The sequence below is a fragment of the Danio aesculapii genome, chromosome 9, assembly GCF_903798145.1.
Source record: "Danio aesculapii chromosome 9, fDanAes4.1, whole genome shotgun sequence".
Lineage (NCBI taxonomy): Eukaryota > Metazoa > Chordata > Actinopteri > Cypriniformes > Danionidae > Danio > Danio aesculapii.
Window position 1 is genome coordinate 42,342,910 of NC_079443.1, and position 21,541 is coordinate 42,364,450.

A 21,541-nucleotide genomic window follows, 5' to 3' on the forward strand; every position below is an offset into this window, starting at 1 on the left:
CAGTTATATGTGATCTTTTCTGTCTTGTGTAGAACCTGGCTTTCTTCAGTAACCCGCTGCGGGCGAGCTGGAGTCAGCTCTCTGAGGTGCTCAGCTGGCAGTTCTCGAGTTTCGCAGGCCGAGGGCTCAACAAGGAGCAGCTAAACATGCTGGGAGATAAACTTCTGGGTAAGTTTAATATACTGACATAAAAGGCTTATAACCAGAGTTTGGAAAAATGCTGCAAAAGTGGGCGTGGTCAATTCAGACTGTTTATGCATATAAAATGGAAAACTGTGCATACATTCAGAGAATGTGCATAGAAACAACCTATGAGTATGATAACATTTTTATTTGATATCAAACAAATTGAGCGTAAACTACAATGGAAACGGGTGTCATGGTGGCGCAGTGGGTAGCACAACAAGGTGGTCACTGGTTCGAGCCCCGGCTGGGTCAGTTGACATTTCTGTGTTGAGTTTGCATGTTCTCCCCGTGTTCACATGAGTTTTCTCCGGGTGCTCCGGTTTCCCCCCACAGTCCAAAGACATGTGCTATAGGTGAATTGAATAAGTCAATTTGGCCGTATGTGTATGTGTGTGAATGCAAGTGTGTATGGGTTTTTCCCAGTGTTGCATCCGCTGTGTAAAACATATGCTGGATAAGTTGGCGGTTCATTCCGCTGTGGCGACCCCTGATTAATAAAGGGACTAAGCCGAAAAGAAAATGAATGAATACAATGGAAACACAGCTACTGAATAAATTCCAGCATGTATTTCAAAAAAGTGATTTTGTTTTAACAGATCATGATGTGATAACAAAAAACGGGCATGATGGGACAGCATTAGTTGGCAATCCAGCAGACTGACCACATTGTGAAACATCTTAAATGTTGTTTTGGTCATATTAAAATCTCTTGTTGTCTGTCATCGATGTTGTTCAATATTACTACCTTCAAAACTGTCTCGAGTGGCTGTGCTCCTAAAGAGCATCTCAGGCTTCCAAAAGCCACCGCACTTTCATTGCATTGTGTCTTTGCGAAAATCATTTATTTGAAAAGAAATATGGCCTACAGTGGCTTCTCCTATGGCAGCAAACTCCAATTTATGATATGTAACAGCAGTTTAGCAGGAAGTGGCGATTATGTTCTCTTTGAACCATTGGATAGAAGTGGTGCTTTATCTGCAAATGTTTTAAACAATATTCCCAACATAGGCTCATTCTGAAAACGTAGCCCTATATACATTTCTGGAGATCGCAAATGATGTAGCCTGAAGTACGTTTGGCTGCATTTCAGCTTTAAAACGGACACTTCGGGGCGGTATGATGCTGTTCCTTTTTGCGCTTACCAGCTGACCGCTGTGTGGAAGGCTTTCCCACTGTTACCAGTTTGTCCAGTTAGCTCGTCATGTACGTCGGCAGACTTGAGAAACAGACAGGAGCTGACCACGACGACGGGGTTCGAATCTGGCGAAGAACGGTTCCATAAAGCGGATATGATAAAAAAACAGAAGCCAAAAAATAAAATAAACAAGTAAATAACAGGGTGAGTATGTGGTAAAATCTGAAACGTGGTAAAATTCAGGGGGCTTTTCTTTTTCTGGATTGCTTTTTAAAAACGGACAGTTGGGTTTAGGGAAGTGGGTGGGCAGGTCAATTGGTGCTTTTGAAAACACTGTTGGTTGGGTTTAGGGGTCGGTCAGTCAGTCTGTCAGTCGACAGCGGCCTCTGGTTGATTAACGAGAACAAAAACGTCAAGAAACGTAGCTCCTGGAATGTAATTGACACTCTCCAGAAATGTATATAGCTGTACGTTTTCAGAATGAGCCTGGGTTGGATATTGCAGTTTTGTGCATAAGTCTAATTAGCATCTTTGGATGTAAACACAGGTAATGAGCATCATAGATTTCAACAAATGCACACTGTAGTTCACCAGCACATGCAACAAAAGGAATGTATATTCGACATGGTTTTGTATGCTTACAATAAATACATTATTCAAATAGACACGCTGTTATTTAGCAGCATTTTTATATGATATTTTTGATTTCAGTACTATGCTAAAGTTTCGGTCCCCCAACATTTTTGGTGTTTGGCAAAGTTTTAATGGCCTTATATTTATAAGACTGGTCTCTGCATTAAGATATAAACAGATAGAAAAGAAATATGTACACAAAATTGAGAAATTTTTTAGAATAAAATGGCTCCTGCTGGCAAAAGACAGTATTAAGGCCCTATACCAGGTTTCCCCAAGTTCAACTTGTAATTTAGTTGTTTTTTCTGCTTTTTCCCCTTCTGTCCCGGTAATCCCATACAATACTCAGGTCTGGACTCTGTGGAGGCCATTTCATGACCATTTCATAAGAAAAGATGTTTTTGTCTATAAATATCATTTTACTGTTCAGGTGAAGAGCAAGATATTGTTATACTATTTCAAGAGTTCACACTTAGCTGATGATTAATTATAAAGCTTGTTTGGCATGCTGTCCCAGGAGAGAGCCCTGACCTCAATAGATCCTCGAGCGCGGGGCTCCCTCCCGTTTGCAAGGCGAGAGGGGAGTTTGAGCTCAGGTAGATCTCGAAAACTCCCCTGCTGTGGTAACTAATGAACAGATAGTGACTGATCTTAAGAGATAACTACTTACTAGGAGCATGTCTATGGTGCTGATTTGGATTAGTCAATTAACTTAAGTTGCATGTTTTTGGATGATGGGAGGAAACCAGGGAACCCGGGGGAAACCCACGTGAACACGGGGAGACCGTGTAAACTTCGCACAGAAACGTCGGCTGGCTTGGTAAGGACTAGAACCAGTGACGTTCTTGCTGTGAGGCAACAGTGCTAACCACTGGGCCACCGTGCCACCTGTCTAGGAAAGGAGGAGGAGTAGGGGTGGAAGGGGGATTCTTCGAAATGAAGATGGCTGTTATATGAAACTTAGGGTATTTATAGTGGCTTAGTAACCGTCTGATTGGAGAATCATGAACTGAATAATGCGGAACCGGCTGCAAGCAATCATAAGCATGTGATCCTCTCAAAATTAGTTTATGAATAAACTTCACATAATTACACTTTATGAATAATTATACTAGAATTATAAATAATTATGACAAATCCAATTGCCAACGACTTTTGCAGAGTACTGTACATGAAAGGGCTGTGAAGGATTTTATTTTTGAGACACTGACCTATTGTCGATTGCTCAATTTAGGGTTTTATGAAATTATAATGTGTTTTTATGTCATTTTTATGTCATTGTCAGCTTTAATACACTTTTCACTTACCCTTATGTTTTTTTAAAATAAACTTTATATCTAAACAGTGCTTTGAAATTGTTTCTAAAGGTCAACATGGTTCTTATAACGACTGCCAGGTTTCTTGGTCCAAGTTCTGCAAGGTAAAAATGAATAAGTATTATTTTGATCTTACTGTAAGCATCACAAAAAGTACAATAACATAAATCCTATGGTTGTTGTTTTTTATTGCTCTTTTAGGAGATCATCCCTGGAAAATCATTTAGTTTTTGGATGTGGCTGGACTCTATCTTGGACCTAATTAAGAAACATTTACTTCCTGTTTGGATTGATGGGTCAGTGCTTGCATGAAGTTTAAGCTAAAGTCAACTCTAAACAGTATTAGCTAGTTAACTTTAGAGTACTCAAATAAGCATACAAAACAACATTACATATAACAACATATAACATAACATATAACATTACATAACATATTACATATAACATAACATATAACAACATATAATGACGTATAAAATTACATTTATTATTTTATATAACCTGACATAACATATAACAACATATAAAATTACATATATAATTTTATGTAACCCTACATAACATAACATATCATATAACAACATATAACGTATAACAACATATAACATTACATATAACATAACATACTGGGTAAAATTGATCTATTTACAATTACATTTGACTGGTAAACTAACAAAAATATTCTAAAACTGTTTATGTTCCTATCAGGTTATATTGAATTCAGAATTTTCACTAAAAGTTCAAAACGTTCAGTGCTTACATTTAAAGAAAAAACATTTAAATTTTAGTATTACGCAAACATTGAGGCATTATGAGTTACATTTAAATGAAAATTTCCTCATCATTCCCTTACATTCAAGTGGCTCTAAATGGAATGTCTTTCTTTTGTTGAACACAAAAATCTATAGTAGGAACAAAAACATACCATGGAAGTCAATGGGTGTGTTTTTCCCCAAAATTCAGAAGAAAAACACTCAAACAGGTTTTGAACAAGTAGATGCTGGGTATTTGATGAGAGAAATTTCATTTTTGGGTGAACTATCTCTTTTTATATATTTGGAAATTCTAAAACAATAGTAACAATACTCATAAATCATGTATAATTAATGCAACTTATCCTAAACCTAAACCTAAACCTAAGCCTAATCCCTACCCAAACCATACAGTTTGTAAATGTAGTTAATAACATTACTCAGTAGTTCAATCCATCGTTACACTATAAGAAGGACACCATAAAAGAAACTGTACCCAAACCTTTGTTCATCATGACCTTTCCAAATCATTAGCTAAAGTTTGAGAACTTTGTCTCTTAGCTGGGATATAATTAATTGAGCTTTCTATTAACTTTTCTGCAATGCTGAATGCTTTTTTCTTCCAATTTCCATGCAATGCATTCTGGCGCATGTAAGAGGTACATCAGCAACTTCTTACTCTGATCTTTTTTTTTGTTTTTTAGTTGCATAATGGGATTTGTGAGTAAAGAGATGGAGCGTGCTTTACTGAAAGAAAAGGAGCCCGGAACATTCCTGCTACGCTTTAGTGAAAGCCACCTTGGAGGAATCACCTTCACCTGGGTTGAACAGGATGAAAATGGTTTGTGCTTTCAAGGCGGTCACGAAATAGACATTACAATAGTATTCCCTATTGTTTAAGAAAGATAACAACATACAAGTTTGTAAGTTGCTGTGCCTGCCTGCCCACGCAGGTTAGAGGTCTTAAAGTTTAAGGAACTTTAGATTGTTTTGATTTCCGTCGATGAGACACCGTCTTGGATTTGCAGAGGGAAATTCCAGCCTGGATTTGTTCCATGCTTTAGAGACGCCTTTTATACCCTTACAGCTCAGATCTGAGCAGGTTTATCTTTATGCTTTTATTGTATTAAATACAGTGGCAAGCATAAATGAGTACGTGCCTTACAGATCTCTCTTATAAAATACTAAATATGTTATGCTATTTATAGCATAACATGTTATAGATATTTATGTATATACAGTACATTAGATTGGTCAGATTAGTCCACAACTGAAAGAACATTTTTTAAGATCACAGTGCAAAAAATGAGTAAACCCCAAATAAATATGCTAGGGTAAAAGTTTAATAAAATAAAATATTAAATAACAAAATATTAAATAAAATTTGATGAGGAAAAATTAAGAATACCATAAAAAATATACAATTTATTTTTGCATTCTTATTATCAGGGTGTCTGCGGGGTGTTTCAAAAACAAGGCCTTAAAAGGTCTTAAATTCACTGAACGATAGTATTGTATGTCTTAAAGGTGCTGTATGTCAGTTTTTGACTCTTCTTAAACATAAAAATACCTTAATATGTTTGCAGATATTTAAGAAACAAGTGAAGATTCTTGTTTAAGTGAAGTCAGATATTCTGCTTTGAAAATATGCAATACATGCTGGAACGGCATCTTTGTTTTGGTCCCTTTAAACCCCCCACTGCCAGTTCAGCCAATTCTATGTCAGCACCCATAACCCTAACCCAAGATTTGTATTGATAAGTAATTTGGCTGTTTGCACCAGACGAAACACGACAGAAATTTAATTACAGCCATTCAGAAGCACAGAATAGTGCACTTACTGCATACCAACGAAATGGTAAGGTTTATAATCTAATTAATATATAATAAACCTCTTTAACATTATTAAATGTACATGGTGAATTACTGATATGTGTTGGTTTGCACAGTTGGTTTTAGTCACAGTTCTAAAGTTAAATTTCAAACGTTTATTTTATTTTCAAGATCTGAGGTAAACTATCTGCTGCTGCTTTCAGTAGTATGGCAATAAATGTCATGTAAAATGGCATTCAAACATTGTTAACCATTAACACTGAATAAACCACATGAGGTGTACCTGAGGTTAACATTGTCAAATGCAAGAAAGCGAAGCTGTATCTAAAATAGGTGTTGGTTAGGACAAAACTATATGCAAAATATTCCTTCTTTTGCGTGCTATTGCTTTTATTTAGAACACGACTTAAATCAGCCTTAAATCACCGTTTAGCCTTGATAGTCAGGCACACTTCTGTTGGTGTCGTCAATCTGGCAACCTGTGCCTGCGTGTGTTTTTTAATGAGGAGTGCGATACCTAGTTCAACCACTGGGTGTCAAACTTACATACTGCACCTTTAAAGAATATTATTGTAAAGCTAACCAATCGGGCTGACACCCATATAGTCACCAACAAACCATCTCAGTAAAACTTTTAACAAATTTCTATTTATGACTCTATTTACCAATATTGTTTAGTTATTTTCCTTGCAATGACATTTGTTTAAACGTTCTCAATATATGGAACATTGATCATATTTGGTGAGCACACTGACCTGGACAGACTGCTGTACATACATTTAGTTTATTATAGTTTTTAAAGCTTTTCAAAAACACATACGCATACAATTAGGGGTTGCTTGTTTTGGCACATGGTTTAAAATATGTGGCTAAAAAATAAATCATTATTATTTTTTTAAGGGGCAAGTACAAATCTTTTCCACTAGGAAACAAACAACCGGAAACAAAACAAAACCAGAACAGTCGAGAAAACCCTTTCATTTAGTCTTGACTGCAGAACCCCTGAATGCATTATGTTTCTATTCCTAAAGATGTTAGGTGACCACACTCATATTTTAATGAATATAATGGTTCGATAAAATGTTTTGTTTAAATGCACCAAAATATAAAGTCTATATTCACTGAGAAATAGATACAAATATTCATTTTCAAAATACTTGTACTCATTTAAATAAGCCTGTTTTATGCCTACAGGAGATCCAAAGTTCATCTCTGTCGAGCCATACACGAAAAACCGCCTCAACGCTTTGCCCATCGCTGACATAATCCGTGACTATAAGGTCATTGCAGACGGTGTCGTTCCAGAGAATCCCCTAAACTTCCTTTATCCAGACATCCCGAAGGACGAGGCTTTTGGGAAACATTACAATAGCCAGCAGAACAAAGGTTAGACGTCCGTAAACTCTATCTGGAATATAATATTTCTCCCATATATTGTGAGAAATCTCATTCAATGACTTACTACAGTGGCCAAGAGAGCTTAACATGATGCAATTTAAGAAAATACATGCAATTAAATAAAATACCAGCAAATACAGATCTTCATCACTTTGACAGCAAAAATGTGATGAACCCGGCTATTTAGATTATGCTTATTTAGGCTAATAATATACAAAAGACAAGGGAATTGTGTAATCATAAACAAAAAACCTCACCATTCCCCATTCTCACAGGGCTTCAGCATCAATGCTTCCCATTCACTTCAAATGGGTGACGTCAAGCTTTCCTCGCTGCAAAATTTGGGAGTTTTTCAACTACAAGCACCAACCAGCCAATCAGATCGCTTTATGCAAATACCCCAGCTTAGACAGTAGCCGATTGCGGATTAATTTCATTGGCTGACACTGCTATGACGATCGCATCAGCCAGAACTTCAGACACACCCTCCATCAAGTGTTGACGCTGAAGCCTCGTGTGAATTGGGCGTTAAAGATCACAGCTCAATAAGCAAATCCCAGCCAGTTCCGTCACGTTTTTGGGTCCCGTTGCATTGCGTTCTGTGCTATTTGCATGTGTTGTGAGAATTTGCAGAGCGTTTCCTTAATTTCAATTCAATTCAATTCACCTTTATTTCTATAGCGCTTTTACAATGTAGATTGTGTCAAAGCAGCTTAACATAGAAGTTCTAGTAAATTGAAACTGTGTCAGTCCAGTTTTCAGAAGTTTAGTTTACTTCAGCGGCCGACAGCGGTGAGGAACAAAACTTCTCCAATTGGCGAAAGTGAAGGAAAAAACCTTGAGAGAAACCAGGCTCAGTTAGGCATGAACATTTTTCGTCTGGTCAAACTTTTTGTGGAGAGCTGCAGTCTAGGTGCTGGAGGCAGGAGAACGCTGGGCGTCCATCGTGGAGACACCCTGCAGGTGTAATTGGTTTGCACTGTGAGAATTTGCATTACGCTTGCTGTCAAACCAATGAAGATCTTTTCTTAATCTGCTGGAGTTTTTTGTAATTTGCTGGTGTTTTCTTAAATTGCAGCACATTAAGCTCTCTCAGCCACTGTAACGTACTATATTTAGTAATACAAAGTTACATATTTTTACTGTATTTAGACGGAAAAGTTAAAAAACATTCATTTTAATCATCTCATTTTATATTTGATTGACCATTCTAAGGCTGACATTAAACCATTTCTCTGCTTTGTTGTTCTTTTACAGTTTGTCCTTACATTCCGACACATTTAGTTCCAATTTCCCATCGGTATGAGCATCTTCATTCCTTTCAAATTAATATGCAGTGTTATGATTTGTTGATACAAGTGTTGCATGTTTGCATGAAATGATTCTGATGATTTTTTGGGGGGGGATTTTCTCAATCTCAGTGTTCCAGCACAACATTTGTGTTCCTCTCCTGAGCCTCCAATGTCTCCTGGAATGTTTGAAATCATTACCCAGCACCTCAGTCCCTTCGAGTTTGAGAGCGCTGTAAATAATATTTTTTAACATATTTCACAGCTTTCTATGATGATGATGATGATGATGATTTGTGAGTCAAAATATCCAGTTTAATCAAATTTATAAAACTGATTTTATATGTAGTAAAGGGGTCTACTTACTTTAATGTCTAAATAACTTTTGTGAAAATTAAATGTCAAAATATGAGTGAAATAAGCTTCCTGCGCAATTTATTGTAACAGATTATTCTTCAGATGATTCTTTTTCTAAATTTTCCTTACAAGATGTACAGTGGGAGAAATAACTATTGAGAACGTCACCATTTTTCTCAGAAAACATATTTTTAAATGTGCCGTTGAGTTGAAATTTTCACTAGATGTTGGTAACAACCAAAGAAATCCATATAAGCAAAGAAAACTAATCGAATTAGTTGACAAATGAAGTTATGTGTAATAAACGGAAATGACCCCAGGAGAAAGTATTGAACACATGAAGAAAGGGAGCTGTAGAAAGGCAGTGAAAGCCCAGACAGTAGCTGAAATCCCTTAGACGTGCTTCAGCAACTGCTTCCCTTCCTCTGTGTAAATGAATATCATCTGCTGCAGTCCAACGTCTACATTAGCAGATGATGAAGATGAAACCAGAGTGGACATTTCAGCAAGACAATGATCCAAAACACAGCCAAGGAAACTCTCAAATGCTTTCAGAGAAAGAAAATCAAGCTGTAGAATGGCCCAGCCAATCACCTGAGCTGAATCTAATATAAAATACAAAATAAAGATCAGATTTGATAGACGAGACCGACAGAACCATCAAGATTTGTACACTCTGTTGAAGTCTGTGAAAAGCTCACACCTGAGCAATTCATGTGACTTCATTCTCCATATGAGAGGCGTATTTAAGCTGCCTTCAACAAAAAAGCCTAAAATTTAAAGTATTCAATACATTTCAGTAGTTCAGTACTTTCTCCTTGTGTCATTTCATTGTTATTACACATAACTGATTTTTCATATTTGTTTTGGTTTTTGTTTTATTTTTATATGTGTATTGTTTGGATTTTTACCAAAATCTGGTTCAATTCCATGTCAGCATCTTCTTTAGAAATATTAATCCCAGGAAAAAAACATGACGTCTTTAATACTTATTTCCCCCTGTGTATTTCTGCACATAAAACGTTAGACTGAATGACATTTTAGTGGGTGTCTTCTGCAAATCATGGTGAAAACAATAGTCATTTATTTAATACTGGCTCAGAAAAGCTTCATCTTTGACGAATAGCAATTGGAGACCAAGTGACGGTGCACTTAAAAGTGAACATTCATTCACACTCAGATGATAGAACTTATTTTTAATTCTGTTGATACAAAACAAGATATACTGAAGAATGCAAAATCCATTGACATCTATAGTAAGAACAAAAAATACTATGGAAGTGAATGGCTGTTCAACATTCTTCAAAATATCTCTCTTGTGATTCTGACGACAGAAACTTAAACTGATTTGGAACAAGTGGAGGAAATTTTCATTTTTGGGTGAACCATCCCTTTGATCAAGTTTTATTAATTAAGCAGATAGAGGACATGACCTGACAGTGTGTTCTTGTTTACGTTGCAGATGAGTTCACCATAAAAAAGGCAAAGACCGCAATTCAGTTGGATCCAAGAATTTTGATGTGGTTTAATTCCTTCCATCTCTTTATTCTGCATGGTTCTCTTTGCCATTTTTTACTTTTTTTATACATCACTGTAATGCATAATTGTTCTAAAAGAGAGTGTATATTCAACACAATAACTGTTATATATGTATGTTATACATGTGTCGTCATTCTAGATCAAATCCTGATCCAAATTTGGTTGGTGATAAACCATTGTCTGTATAGGCTGAGGAGTTCTGTAAATTTAGATTTATTCAAACATTAATCTGGTTTAAGATTATACTAAATTTAACTGTTTATGTATATATTATGACACGCTTGTTGTTTCTGTTGTATTTTTTTAAATAAAGAATTTTAAGGTTTCTCTCTGGTGTTGTTAGTTGAAACCGTAGTAGAAATGGAGTTTATTCATTCATTCATTCATTCATTTTCTTTTCAGCTTAGTCCCTTTATTAATCTGGGGTCGCCACAGTGGAATGAACCGCCAACTTATCCAGCATAGAAATGGAGTTTAGTAAGTATCAAATATGTTGGTATTATACTCGTGGCTATTCCAGGAAGCAGGTTATGTGACATACTGGGATAAATCAGGATATGAAAGTGCATAACCTCAGCTTTCAGTTCTAAAAACTGAGGTAACTTCAGTAAGGTAATGTTCTGAACATAACCTGATCTGGAGCAGGTTATGTTTCATGTTTAGTTCCCTGCTAAGCGTTATATACTGAAAAAAGTTAAACCTACATTCAAAACAAGACACATTGCGAAAAAATGTACATTTAAAGTTCATTTTAAGATTGAATTAAGTAAAAAAATATGGTTAACCTGCCTTCAAGTAAAAACGAACACCCTTCAAAAGAATTAATGCATTAGATTTTCTCAAAATATTTTACTTCAAACCAGCAGTTTTCATGTTATGTGACCGACCACATGAAAAAAGTACTGATGTTCATTCATTTTCCTTCAGCTTAGTCCCTTATTTATTAGGGGTCACCACAGCGGAATGAACCACCAACTATTCCAGCATTTGTTTTATGCACCGGATGCCCTTCACAGCCACAACCCAGTACTAAGAAAAAATCATTCACACACACACATACACCCAGAGGAAACCCACGCCAACCCGGGGAGAACAACTCCACACGGAAATGCCAACTGGCCCAGCTGGGACTTGAACCAGCATCCTTCTTCCTGTGAGGCAACAGTGCTAACCACTGAGCCAATTACAATTAAGTACAAACTTGTGTGACATTTATAGCCATACTAAAAGCTTTTGGAACTGACATACCTTACAAGCAGATTTAGGGTTGATCTTAACTCAGGATTAATGTGAAAGATAAGTTAAACCTGTTTTCTGGAATACACTTGTATTACAATTAGATGAGACAGACACATTCCTGTGTTTTAATCAGTCTATTTCATCCACATTCCTTCTTTCTTTGAGTGCAAATGAACTTTTCTGATATTGTGAAATATCAAAATGTACAAATGAACGATAAGAAGCTTCTTTTATTGCAAAATGACAACAAATGCTATGGGGTTATGTGAGAATCAGGCCTGAAGATAAAACATTTAGCTTTTTTTGGACTTAAAACAAAACTTATGATTTGAGATGGCAAAGATTCAATTTCATCTGGCTAGGGCGGTTCAACAACACGTCCCTAAAAATCAGGTCAGTAGGTCAGCGTTTGGTCTGGTTGAATACATCAGTCCACACTAGCATTTACAGTACAAAATCAATATGATCAAACATGTTTTTGAATGCAGGATACTTCTGAAAGTCCTCAAACGTTGACAAGCTGTAAATGTTTCAGACCTCTGCATTTAGCTTCATTTGGTGATCTGATTGACAGACATGTCTTAAAGGGCTCCTATTTTACTCCTTTTACAAGATGTAAATTAGGTCTTCAGTGTCTCTTCAGAATGTGTCTAGAAGGTTTCTGCTCAAAACACCCATCAGAAAAGTTTTTATATCCTCCTAAATATGAGAACTTTGGTGTTAGAGGACATTGTGTTGGATATTGTAGCTGTTTTTGTTGTAATACTTAAGTTTCTTTGCAAATCTTGTACTGTGGACTTAATTTACAAGTTACTACTAAGAAATGTTAGCGTGCTCCTGTCAAGGAAAACCCCAGGAAACTACATCATGTTGTGACGGGCCTCAAAATCACTGGGATTTGGATATTTTAACACCAGGAAATAAAAAAAAAGACACTTGTATTTATATATCTCTAATATGACTGTGGAAACACTATACCTACACACAGTCCTGTCCAAACAGCTTCCAAAAGTTGATTTTGCATCATACACTCACTGCCCACTTTATTAGGTACACGTTACTAGTACCGAGTTGGACTCCCTTTTGCCTTCAGAGCTGCCTTCATCATTCATGGCATAGATTCAACAAGATACTGGAAATATTCCTCAGAGATTTTGGTCCATATTGGCATAAGGTGCTGCAGATTTGTCGGCTGCACATCCATAATGTGAATCTCTCATTCCACCACATCCCAAAGGTGCTCTATTGGATTGAGTTATGGTGACTGTGGAGGCCATTTGAGTGCAGTGAACTCATTGTCAAGTTCAAGAAACCAGTCTGAGATGATTTGTGCTTTATGACATGACGTGTTATCCTGCTGGAAGTAGCCATCAGAACACTGTCGTCATAAAGGAATGGACATGGTCAGCAACAATACTCAGGTAGGCTGTGGCATTGACACGATGCTCAATTGGTACTAATAGGCCCAAAGTGTGCCAAGAAAATATCCCCCACATCAATACACCACCACCACCAGCCTGAACCTTTGATACAATGCAGTTTGAATCCATGCTTTCATGGTGTTGACGCCAAATTCTGACCCTCCAATCTGAATGTCGCAGCAGACGACAACGTTTTTCCAAAGTTCTACTTTCCAATTTGCCAACTGTCGAGCCTGTGTGAATTGTAGCCTGTTTCCTGTTCTTAGTTGACAGGAGCGGCACCCAATATGGTCTTCTGCTGCTGTAGCCCATCCGCCTCAAGGTGGGACGTGTTGTGCATTCAGAGATGCTCTTCTGCATACCTTGGTTGTTACGAGTGGTTATTTTAATTACTGTTGCCTTTCTATGAGCTCAAACTAGTCTGGCCATTCTCGTCTGACATCAACGAGGCATTTGCGCCCACAGAACTGCCTCTAACTGGATATTTTCTCTTTTTCGGACCATTCTCTCTAAACCTTAGCGATGGTTGTGCGTGAAAATCCCAGTAGATCAGAAGTTTCTGAAATACTCAGACCAGTCCATCTGGCACCAACAACCATGCCACGTTCAAAGTCCCTTTAATCACCTTTCTCCCCATTCTGATGCTTAGTTTGAACCGCAGCAGATCGTCTTGACCATGTTAAGGAGCCCAATACAGTTAGCTACTGTACCTAATACAGTAGCTGGTGAGTGTACTGTAGGTGCCAATAAATACCAGGTGTAAACAGGGCCTTAAATTACAATGCACATTTCCTAGTGCATTGGGGAATTGTAGTTGTTGACATCATGAGGTTGAGAATGTTGCTGAGTGGGCAGGACTGTGTGTGTGTTCCAAGAAACATGGGAAAAATATTCACCCACATTCTTCCTGTTAGCATATGTCAAGCGTTCGCACAGTACAATCCAGAGAATTAGAAGTAGAAGTAGTCTAATCATGTTTGCCTTTTTTCTCATAAACAAAAACAAATTCTATTTTATACAACAAGTACATCACTAAATGCTAAACATCCATTTTGTTTAGACAATCGGTTTCAAATGCTTTTATTTTAATTTGATGCAAATAAAATTTTTATCCATTGTATCTCTGCAACTAAATATGACATTTGCTTCATTCTCGTGGCCTAAACATGCTGGGGTGACGAGATCTACAGATGTTTATCAGAAGTGAAATGTCATCCAAAAACAAAATGAGTCAATGAACAATACGTTGGAATTATGAGTTTCGTTTCTCGAACAATACAGACGCTACTATGGAGTAACTTTCATATCCTTGTCGTACTGTCGTAATGTTTTGGAATAAATATTGAGCTCACAAAAGATGGAATGTTTGAAATGTTCCTCAGAGATTTAGTCTATATTGACATTTAGATATTTATATAGTTTTGCAGATTTTATGGCTGCATATTAGTAAAGCAAATCTGGGAGATTTCACCAAATTCCAAAGGTGATCTATTATAGGAACACTCCACTTTTTTGGTAAACAGGCTCCTAGAGTTAAACTGTTAATTTATAGCAATGTTCATTTTCCATTTGTCTTAGTACACCATGTAACTACAGAAGAGTCAAGCTTTAAATGGGAAAATCATCAAAAGCCTATTTTATACAATAGAGATGCTAATGGTCTAATCTGATTCAACAATTTATGCTAAGCTAAGCTAAAAGTGCTCTCGCCAGACCCTGAAATTGGCTGAGTGGATAAAGAAATGGTAAAAAATTGACTGTTTAACTGATTCAACTGATTTGTAAAATATTAGTGCGGCACGATGGCTCAGTGGTTAGCAATGTCGCCTCACAACAAGAAGGTCGCTGGTTCGAGTCTTGACTGTGCCAGTTGGCATTTCTGTGTGGAGTTAGCATGTTCTCCCCGTGTTCGCATAGGTTTCCCCCACAGTCCAAAGACATGCGCTATAGGTGAATTGGGTAAACAAAATTGTCCATAATCTATGAGTCTGTGTGAATGTGAGTGTATGGGATTTTGCCAGTACTCGGTTGCAGCTGGAAGAGCATCCACTTCATAAAGCATATGTCGGAATAGTTGCTGGTTTATTCCGTTGTGGTGACCCCAGATAAATAAGGGACTAAGCCGAAGGACAATAAATAAATGAATGTTTTAAGTCCCTCCAGAATTTTGCAGGACGATTTTTTTTTTATTTGCAGCCTAAAATGACTGATTTTGTGATGGTTTTTCTCAAAACGTACGGCATTATTTGCTTAAATTCTTGTAATTTACTGAAAATAAACAACAACAAAAAAAAAACAACTTTGCACATGCAAAATTCAGGAAGGACAGTCTATTGCTTTGAAATCTATTCAATCCAGGCTCATTCTGATTAGGTACCCCAATATACATTTCTGGAGAACGCCCAATACATCCCAGAAAGTTAGTTTTTTTTGCTATTTTTGTGAATCCACCAGAGGCCGTTGTGTGCGCTTTTTTTTAGACCTCAAATTTTTCTTGTGAGTACCATTCCTGCCTGTCCGGTCTGCTGTCCAGCTGTTCTCGCGTAAATCCACCAAAGGCCGCTTTTGACTGACTGTCTTACTAACTTACCAACTGACCAATCCCCCCACCCACCCCTTTCCCTAAACCCAACCAACATTGTTTTAAAAAGCACCAGTTGACCCGCCCACTTCCTTCCCTAAACCAAACCAACAGTTTTAAAAAGCAAACCAGAAAAAGAAAAGCCCTCACCTGATTTTTACCACGTTTTCAGATTTTACCACATTCTCACCCTGTTATTTACTTGTTTATTTTATTTTTTGGCTTCTGATTTTGTATTACCCACTTTCTGAAACCGTTCTTCATCGGACTCAAACCTCGTCGTTGCAGTCAACTCCGCACTGCATCTTAAGTCCGCTGATGTACATGTCGAGCTACCGGACAAACTGGTAACAGCAGAAAAGCCATCCATATAGAGGTAAACGGTCAGCTGGTAAGCGCAAAAATGATCGGCATCATACTGCACTGTAGTGTTCATTTTAAAGACAAAATGTAGCTATAAAAACTTCTGGCTACATAATTCATGACCTCCAGAAATGTAAATAGGGCTACGTTTTCAGAATGAGCCTATGTTGGATCTCTTGAGTGTGATGATTATTTGAGTTTCAAGAGTTCACACTTAGCTGATGATTGATCATAAAGCTTGTTTGCCATGCTGTGCAAGGCAAGCAGGGAGTTTGAGCCCAGGTAGATCTCGAGAACTCCCCTGCTGTGGAAGCTAATGAACAGATAGTGATTGCTCTTAGATATAACTACTTACTAGGAGCATGTCTATGGTGCCGAATTGGATTAGTCAATTAACTTAGGTAGCATGTTTTTGGATGGTGGGAGGAAACCGGAGAACCCAGGGTAAACACACGTAAACACGAGGAGAACGTGTAAACCCTGCACAGAAACGTTGGCTGGCTTGGTAAGGACTAGAACCAGTGACGTTCTTGCTGTGAGGCAACAGTGCTAACCACTGGGCCACCGTGCCACCCATCTAGGAAAGGAGGAGGAGTAGGGGTGGAAGGGGGGATTCTTCAAAATGAAGATGGCTGTTATATGGAATTTAGGGTATTTACAGTGGCTTAGGAATCGTCTGATTGGTGAATGACAGATTGAATAACGCAGGACCGGCTGCAAGCAGTCATAAGCACGTGATCCTTTCGAAATTAGTTTATAAATAAACTTCACTTAGTGAACTTGTTGGAATTTTCAAGAAAGCATATGATTTGAGCTTTGTAACATGACTCATTATCCTTCTGGAAGACGCCATCACAAGATATTATGCTGTTGTCAAAAAAAAAACAATTGATGTGTTCAGTAAAAAACCCATGCCAATGAAATGATGTGAAGTTGGTGTAAAATGGGTAAAGAGTGTTCCAGTATAATTTCCTAAATTACTCCATCAGCATCATTATCAAACCCATGCTGTCTTGCTGTTTAGGCCAAATGCTGAGCCTACTAATCATAAGTTACAACAGAAATCAAAAGACAACGTGACTCATCAGTTCAGGTTTTGTGTATCTTTGCAAATTGGAGCCTCATTTTCCTGTTTTCAGCTGACATGAGTGACACCATTTGCTCTTCTGCTGCTGTAGCTCATCTGACTCAATGTTTGACTTGTTGTGCATTCAGTGTTTATTTGTATTATGCTTTATTATCAGTTTCAAAATACATGTACACTCACATAACTGCTACTCACAGCATATTTTCTCTTTTTCAGGCCATTCTCTGCAAACCTTATAGAGAAGGTTGTGAGGTAAAATCCCAGCTGAACAGCAGTTTTTGAAATACTCCACTGGGCATTTTGAAAATGTTGAAAACCAAAAACAATTAACATTTTTAGTAGGAAAAAAACACTATGGAAGTCAATGGTGCTTTCCAACATCCTAATATCTTCTTTTGTGTTTATCAGAAGAAGCAAAATCAAACAGGTTGAGTGGCGGATGAGTAAATCATGACAGAATTTTCATTAAATCATCATTTTCCCACATTCTGATGCTTGTTTATTTGTTGCACTGAGTTGCATCAATTTGATGCCGTTTAGCTATTTGCATTAAAGAGCAGTTGAACAGGTGTATCTAATCAGATGGCTTGTGAGTGAGGTAATGCAATTTAAAGTTAATTAATTCTGAAACACGTAAATCCTTAAAAGATCCGTATGTAACTTCCACCACTAGAGGGCACTTATTCACAACAAACAAAGGCATAGTTTGATGACACTAAGACTAAGGCTGTTTCTCAATTCCAAGAACGCTGAGAACAGACTTGCGTTCTTGTGAAGACTGGTTTCCTCAGAAGGCTGCGAGAACAGAGGACTCATTTCTCTGAGAAGTGAGATGCTGCTTCTTCCTGATGGTCACATGACCTTCACACATTCATTTTAAGGAATATTATTTAAACAATACAGCATTAATACAACGATTTATTGTTTTTCCCCCTTTCAATATATATAACATGCACGGAAACCTTACAAATATACTTTGCACAATACAAATAAAACAGATTTTAATATGAATTTCAGCAAATAAATGCCCTTAATTAAGATTTTCAATGTTAATGTTTACTTTCACCGTCTCATTTTGGGATAGATAACTGAGATAAGTTATATCTCTCTAAACTTTAATAATAAACAGGTGTAGAATGCTGCGCTTCCCACCTCCTTTATTCAGCCGCAATGACTTCTCGAGAGAGTTTTGCGCTCAAGTCTGCATCGATGCATTATTGCATCGGAACTCCTGCAGAAATCATGTTCATAAAGGAGCTTATTATCATTGTAGTATGAAGCAGAGTAAGGCTGAAAGCTGTCAAACTGAAACAAGAGCAATGAAAAAATTGCTGATGAAAAAGTGTGACACGACACTAAAGCAGCATAGCTTTTATTATGCCACAACTCACGGTTTCTATTTCATCCTGTCAGGATCATGTGGGGAAGACGCAGTTTTATTATACTGAATACATTTTAGGGTTCTGTTATGATTTAGTCCAATTATCTAAAACTAAACCAGAAATTGAGGGTGTCCGACGGTATTAGAATGGCCACATAAACACGGTCCATGCCATTCATTAAAATGGCTTATTTCTCTGGATTTGAGCATTATTTGAAACATTTGGGTTAATGTAAGTATATAAGTCAGCAAAATAGATAAGTTAAGTTACAAAGTGTCTTTACATCAATAAAGGCCCAAAGCTTTTCAACAATCTGTCATTGCTGATATTATTTATCAGCATAAATAATAGTGTGATATTTGCATAAAATTACTAATAAAGCAAAACCTGCGTTCTTTTCTTGTTTGTTTAGACTTCTATTAATCCCAAAGGGAAATTCACGTCACAGCAGAGCTCTCCATACTATAAGATAAATAAAATAAATTACATATATAAAACGACAATAATATTAATACAATTACATTCATACTGCACACCTTAGTTTCAAACAACGAGTAGACACTAGTCCATATCTACAGTATTAATGCTATTACAATTCAGCATAATTCATCTAGTATGACTTTGGTTGGTGCACTGTTGGTAAAAATGACTTCCTGTATTGTTCCCTGTAACACCGGGGCTGAATTCATCTTGAGCTAAAAGAGCTTGCTCATGCTTGGACCGTATCAAAAAGGGGATGACTATCGTGGTTCATCACTCGATCATGTGCAATCTCTTCTATAGTGGGTAGTACACACCCTACAACAGAACCTGCCCTTTTTAAAAGCTTATGTAAATTGTTTTTCTCCTTCTCCAGCAGTCCCCCTCTCCAGCAGGATACAGCATACAGGATCACAGAAGACCCCACAGAATCATAAAAAGTCTTTAACATTGTCTGACACAAACCAAAGGACCCCAGTCGTCTTAATAAATGAATGCGACTCTGACCCTTCCTGTACACCTGAATTGTATTTTCAGACTATAGGAGCTTGTTATTTAGATATACACCAGAGTACTTATATAATGAAACAATCTCAATTACTGACTCATGTATGAGCACTGGCACCGCTTGTTGTGGATGTCTGCTAAAATCAACAATCATTTCTTTGGTCTTATTAGTATTTAATTTAAGACCGTTTGTTTCACACCAGTCAGCAAAACCTAACCCCTTCGTCTTAACCCCCAAACATCTGTTAGTATAAAAAAAGTAATGGCAGCTCTAAGATGTAATAATCAATCCTGAACAGTTAATCCAAATTTAGTCCAAAATTTAATGACTAAATGGATGTTCCATCGTTCAGATTTCTCAGTACTTTTTTGACCTGTTCCAGTTCCTTCTCGATATCATCAACCTCCAGGACATCTTAATGGTGGGTAAACAACACTGCAAACATCAGTAAATATTAGCAAAGGATTTAGTGATTTTGTTAGTTTCGTTTACTTGGAAAAGCTGTTTTATAAAAATGATAGGAAACGTGCGACACATAAAACTATTTTCTTATATTACAGTACAAACGTTCATTCATTAAAAATTTAAATAGATAACCACATGGCTGACCATCATCTCTCATGAAAAGGATAGCTCACGCAAATATGAAAATTTACTCACTATTTACATACAGGCAACGAATACAGGTTTTAGCTTATGTCAAAATATCTTCTTTCTGTTTGACAGAAACCCATAAAGGTTTAAAACAATTAAAGGAAAAGTAAAAGATGACAGAATTTACATCTTTGCATGAACTATCCCTTTAAGTGAAACAAGCATCATGTGGCTCTCCCTTTGTGCTTCTTAAATTTTTAATTACAATTTGCATAACAATGAACATACACTGCCTGACAATAGTCTTGTTGCCTTTCCAAGTTTTAGAAACAACAAATAATAACTTGACCTCTAGTTCATCATTTGGTATCAGAAGTGGCTTATATTAAAGGCAAAGGCATCTAGATTACGCTTATTTTACCAAAATAAAATATAATTATAATTAGGACAGTAAGGTCTGACTCTGCTTAGACAAAAGTCTTGTCACTGAACAGAAATAATGTGCAGTATAGAATATAAAGTCATGGTGCAGTGGAAAACGAATTAATATTGTGTATGACTCCCATAAGCTTGGAGGACTGCATCCACACATCTCTGCAATGACTCAAATAACCTATTAATAAAGTCATCTGGAATGGCAAAGAAAGCGTTCTTGCAGGACTCCCAGAGTTCATCAAGAATCTTTGGATTCATCTTCAGTGCCTCTTCCTCCTCCATCTTACCCCAGACATGCTTAATAATGTTCATGTCTGGTGATTGGGCTGGTCAATCCTAGAGCACCTTGAGCTTCTTTGTTTCAGGAACTTTGATGTGGAGGCTGAAGTATGAGAAGGAGCGCTATCCTGCTGAAGAATTTGCCCTCTCCTGTGGTTTGTAAAGTAATGGGCAGCACAAATGTCTTGATACCTCAGGCTGTTGATGTTGCCATCCACTCTGCAGATCTCTCGCACTCCCCCATACTGAATGTTACCCCAAACCATGACTTTAACTTCACTGAACTTGACGAACTTCTATGAGAATCTTGGGTCCATGTGCGCTCCATTAGGTCTTCTGCAGTATGTCTGATGATTGTGATGCAGTTCAACAGATGATTCATTGAAAAAATTTTACCTTCTGCCACTTTTCCAAATGATCAACTAGAAGTCAGGTTATTATTTGTTGCTCTCACAACTTTTGTCAGGTAGTGTACAAGGGCAATAGCACAAAAAGAGTAGCCTACAATAATAAAATGTAAGGAAAAAATAGAAAAGTAAAAAGTAATAAAAACAATTAACAACATGACATCAATTTTCTAATTTTGGTGCAAATAGTAACAAATTATGTAAGATAAGTTTAAACCTTTTTTTAACTTTTCTATTTCTTGTTTTTTATGTGCAAAGGTTGTGATTAATTATTAAAACTAGGTTGTTTATTGCCTATTTACACTTATGAATAATGAATTATAAATA

The 21,541-nt window shown here is 37.0% G+C and overlaps 1 protein-coding gene across 3 annotated transcripts in view; it reads left to right on the forward strand.

Annotated features, from left to right (window-relative positions):
• stat4 (signal transducer and activator of transcription 4) overlaps nucleotides 1-10,765 on the forward strand; it is a 42,802-nt gene extending 32,037 nt beyond the window's left edge. For 2 of the 3 annotated variants that reach the window (XM_056465745.1, XM_056465746.1), the window contains exons 17-24: nucleotides 33-168; nucleotides 3,322-3,374; nucleotides 3,472-3,566; nucleotides 4,727-4,863; nucleotides 7,050-7,241; nucleotides 8,511-8,553; nucleotides 8,675-8,777; nucleotides 10,362-10,765. In XM_056465745.1, the coding sequence (XP_056321720.1) occupies nucleotides 33-168; nucleotides 3,322-3,374; nucleotides 3,472-3,566; nucleotides 4,727-4,863; nucleotides 7,050-7,241; nucleotides 8,511-8,553; nucleotides 8,675-8,777; nucleotides 10,362-10,376 (774 nt within the window). In that variant the 3' untranslated portion in view covers nucleotides 10,377-10,765. The remainder of the gene's footprint in view (nucleotides 1-32; nucleotides 169-3,321; nucleotides 3,375-3,471; nucleotides 3,567-4,726; nucleotides 4,864-7,049; nucleotides 7,242-8,510; nucleotides 8,554-8,674; nucleotides 8,778-10,361) is intronic. The other variant, XM_056465747.1, reaches the window with a different exon arrangement.
• Nucleotides 10,766-21,541: the final 10,776 nt, after the last annotated feature.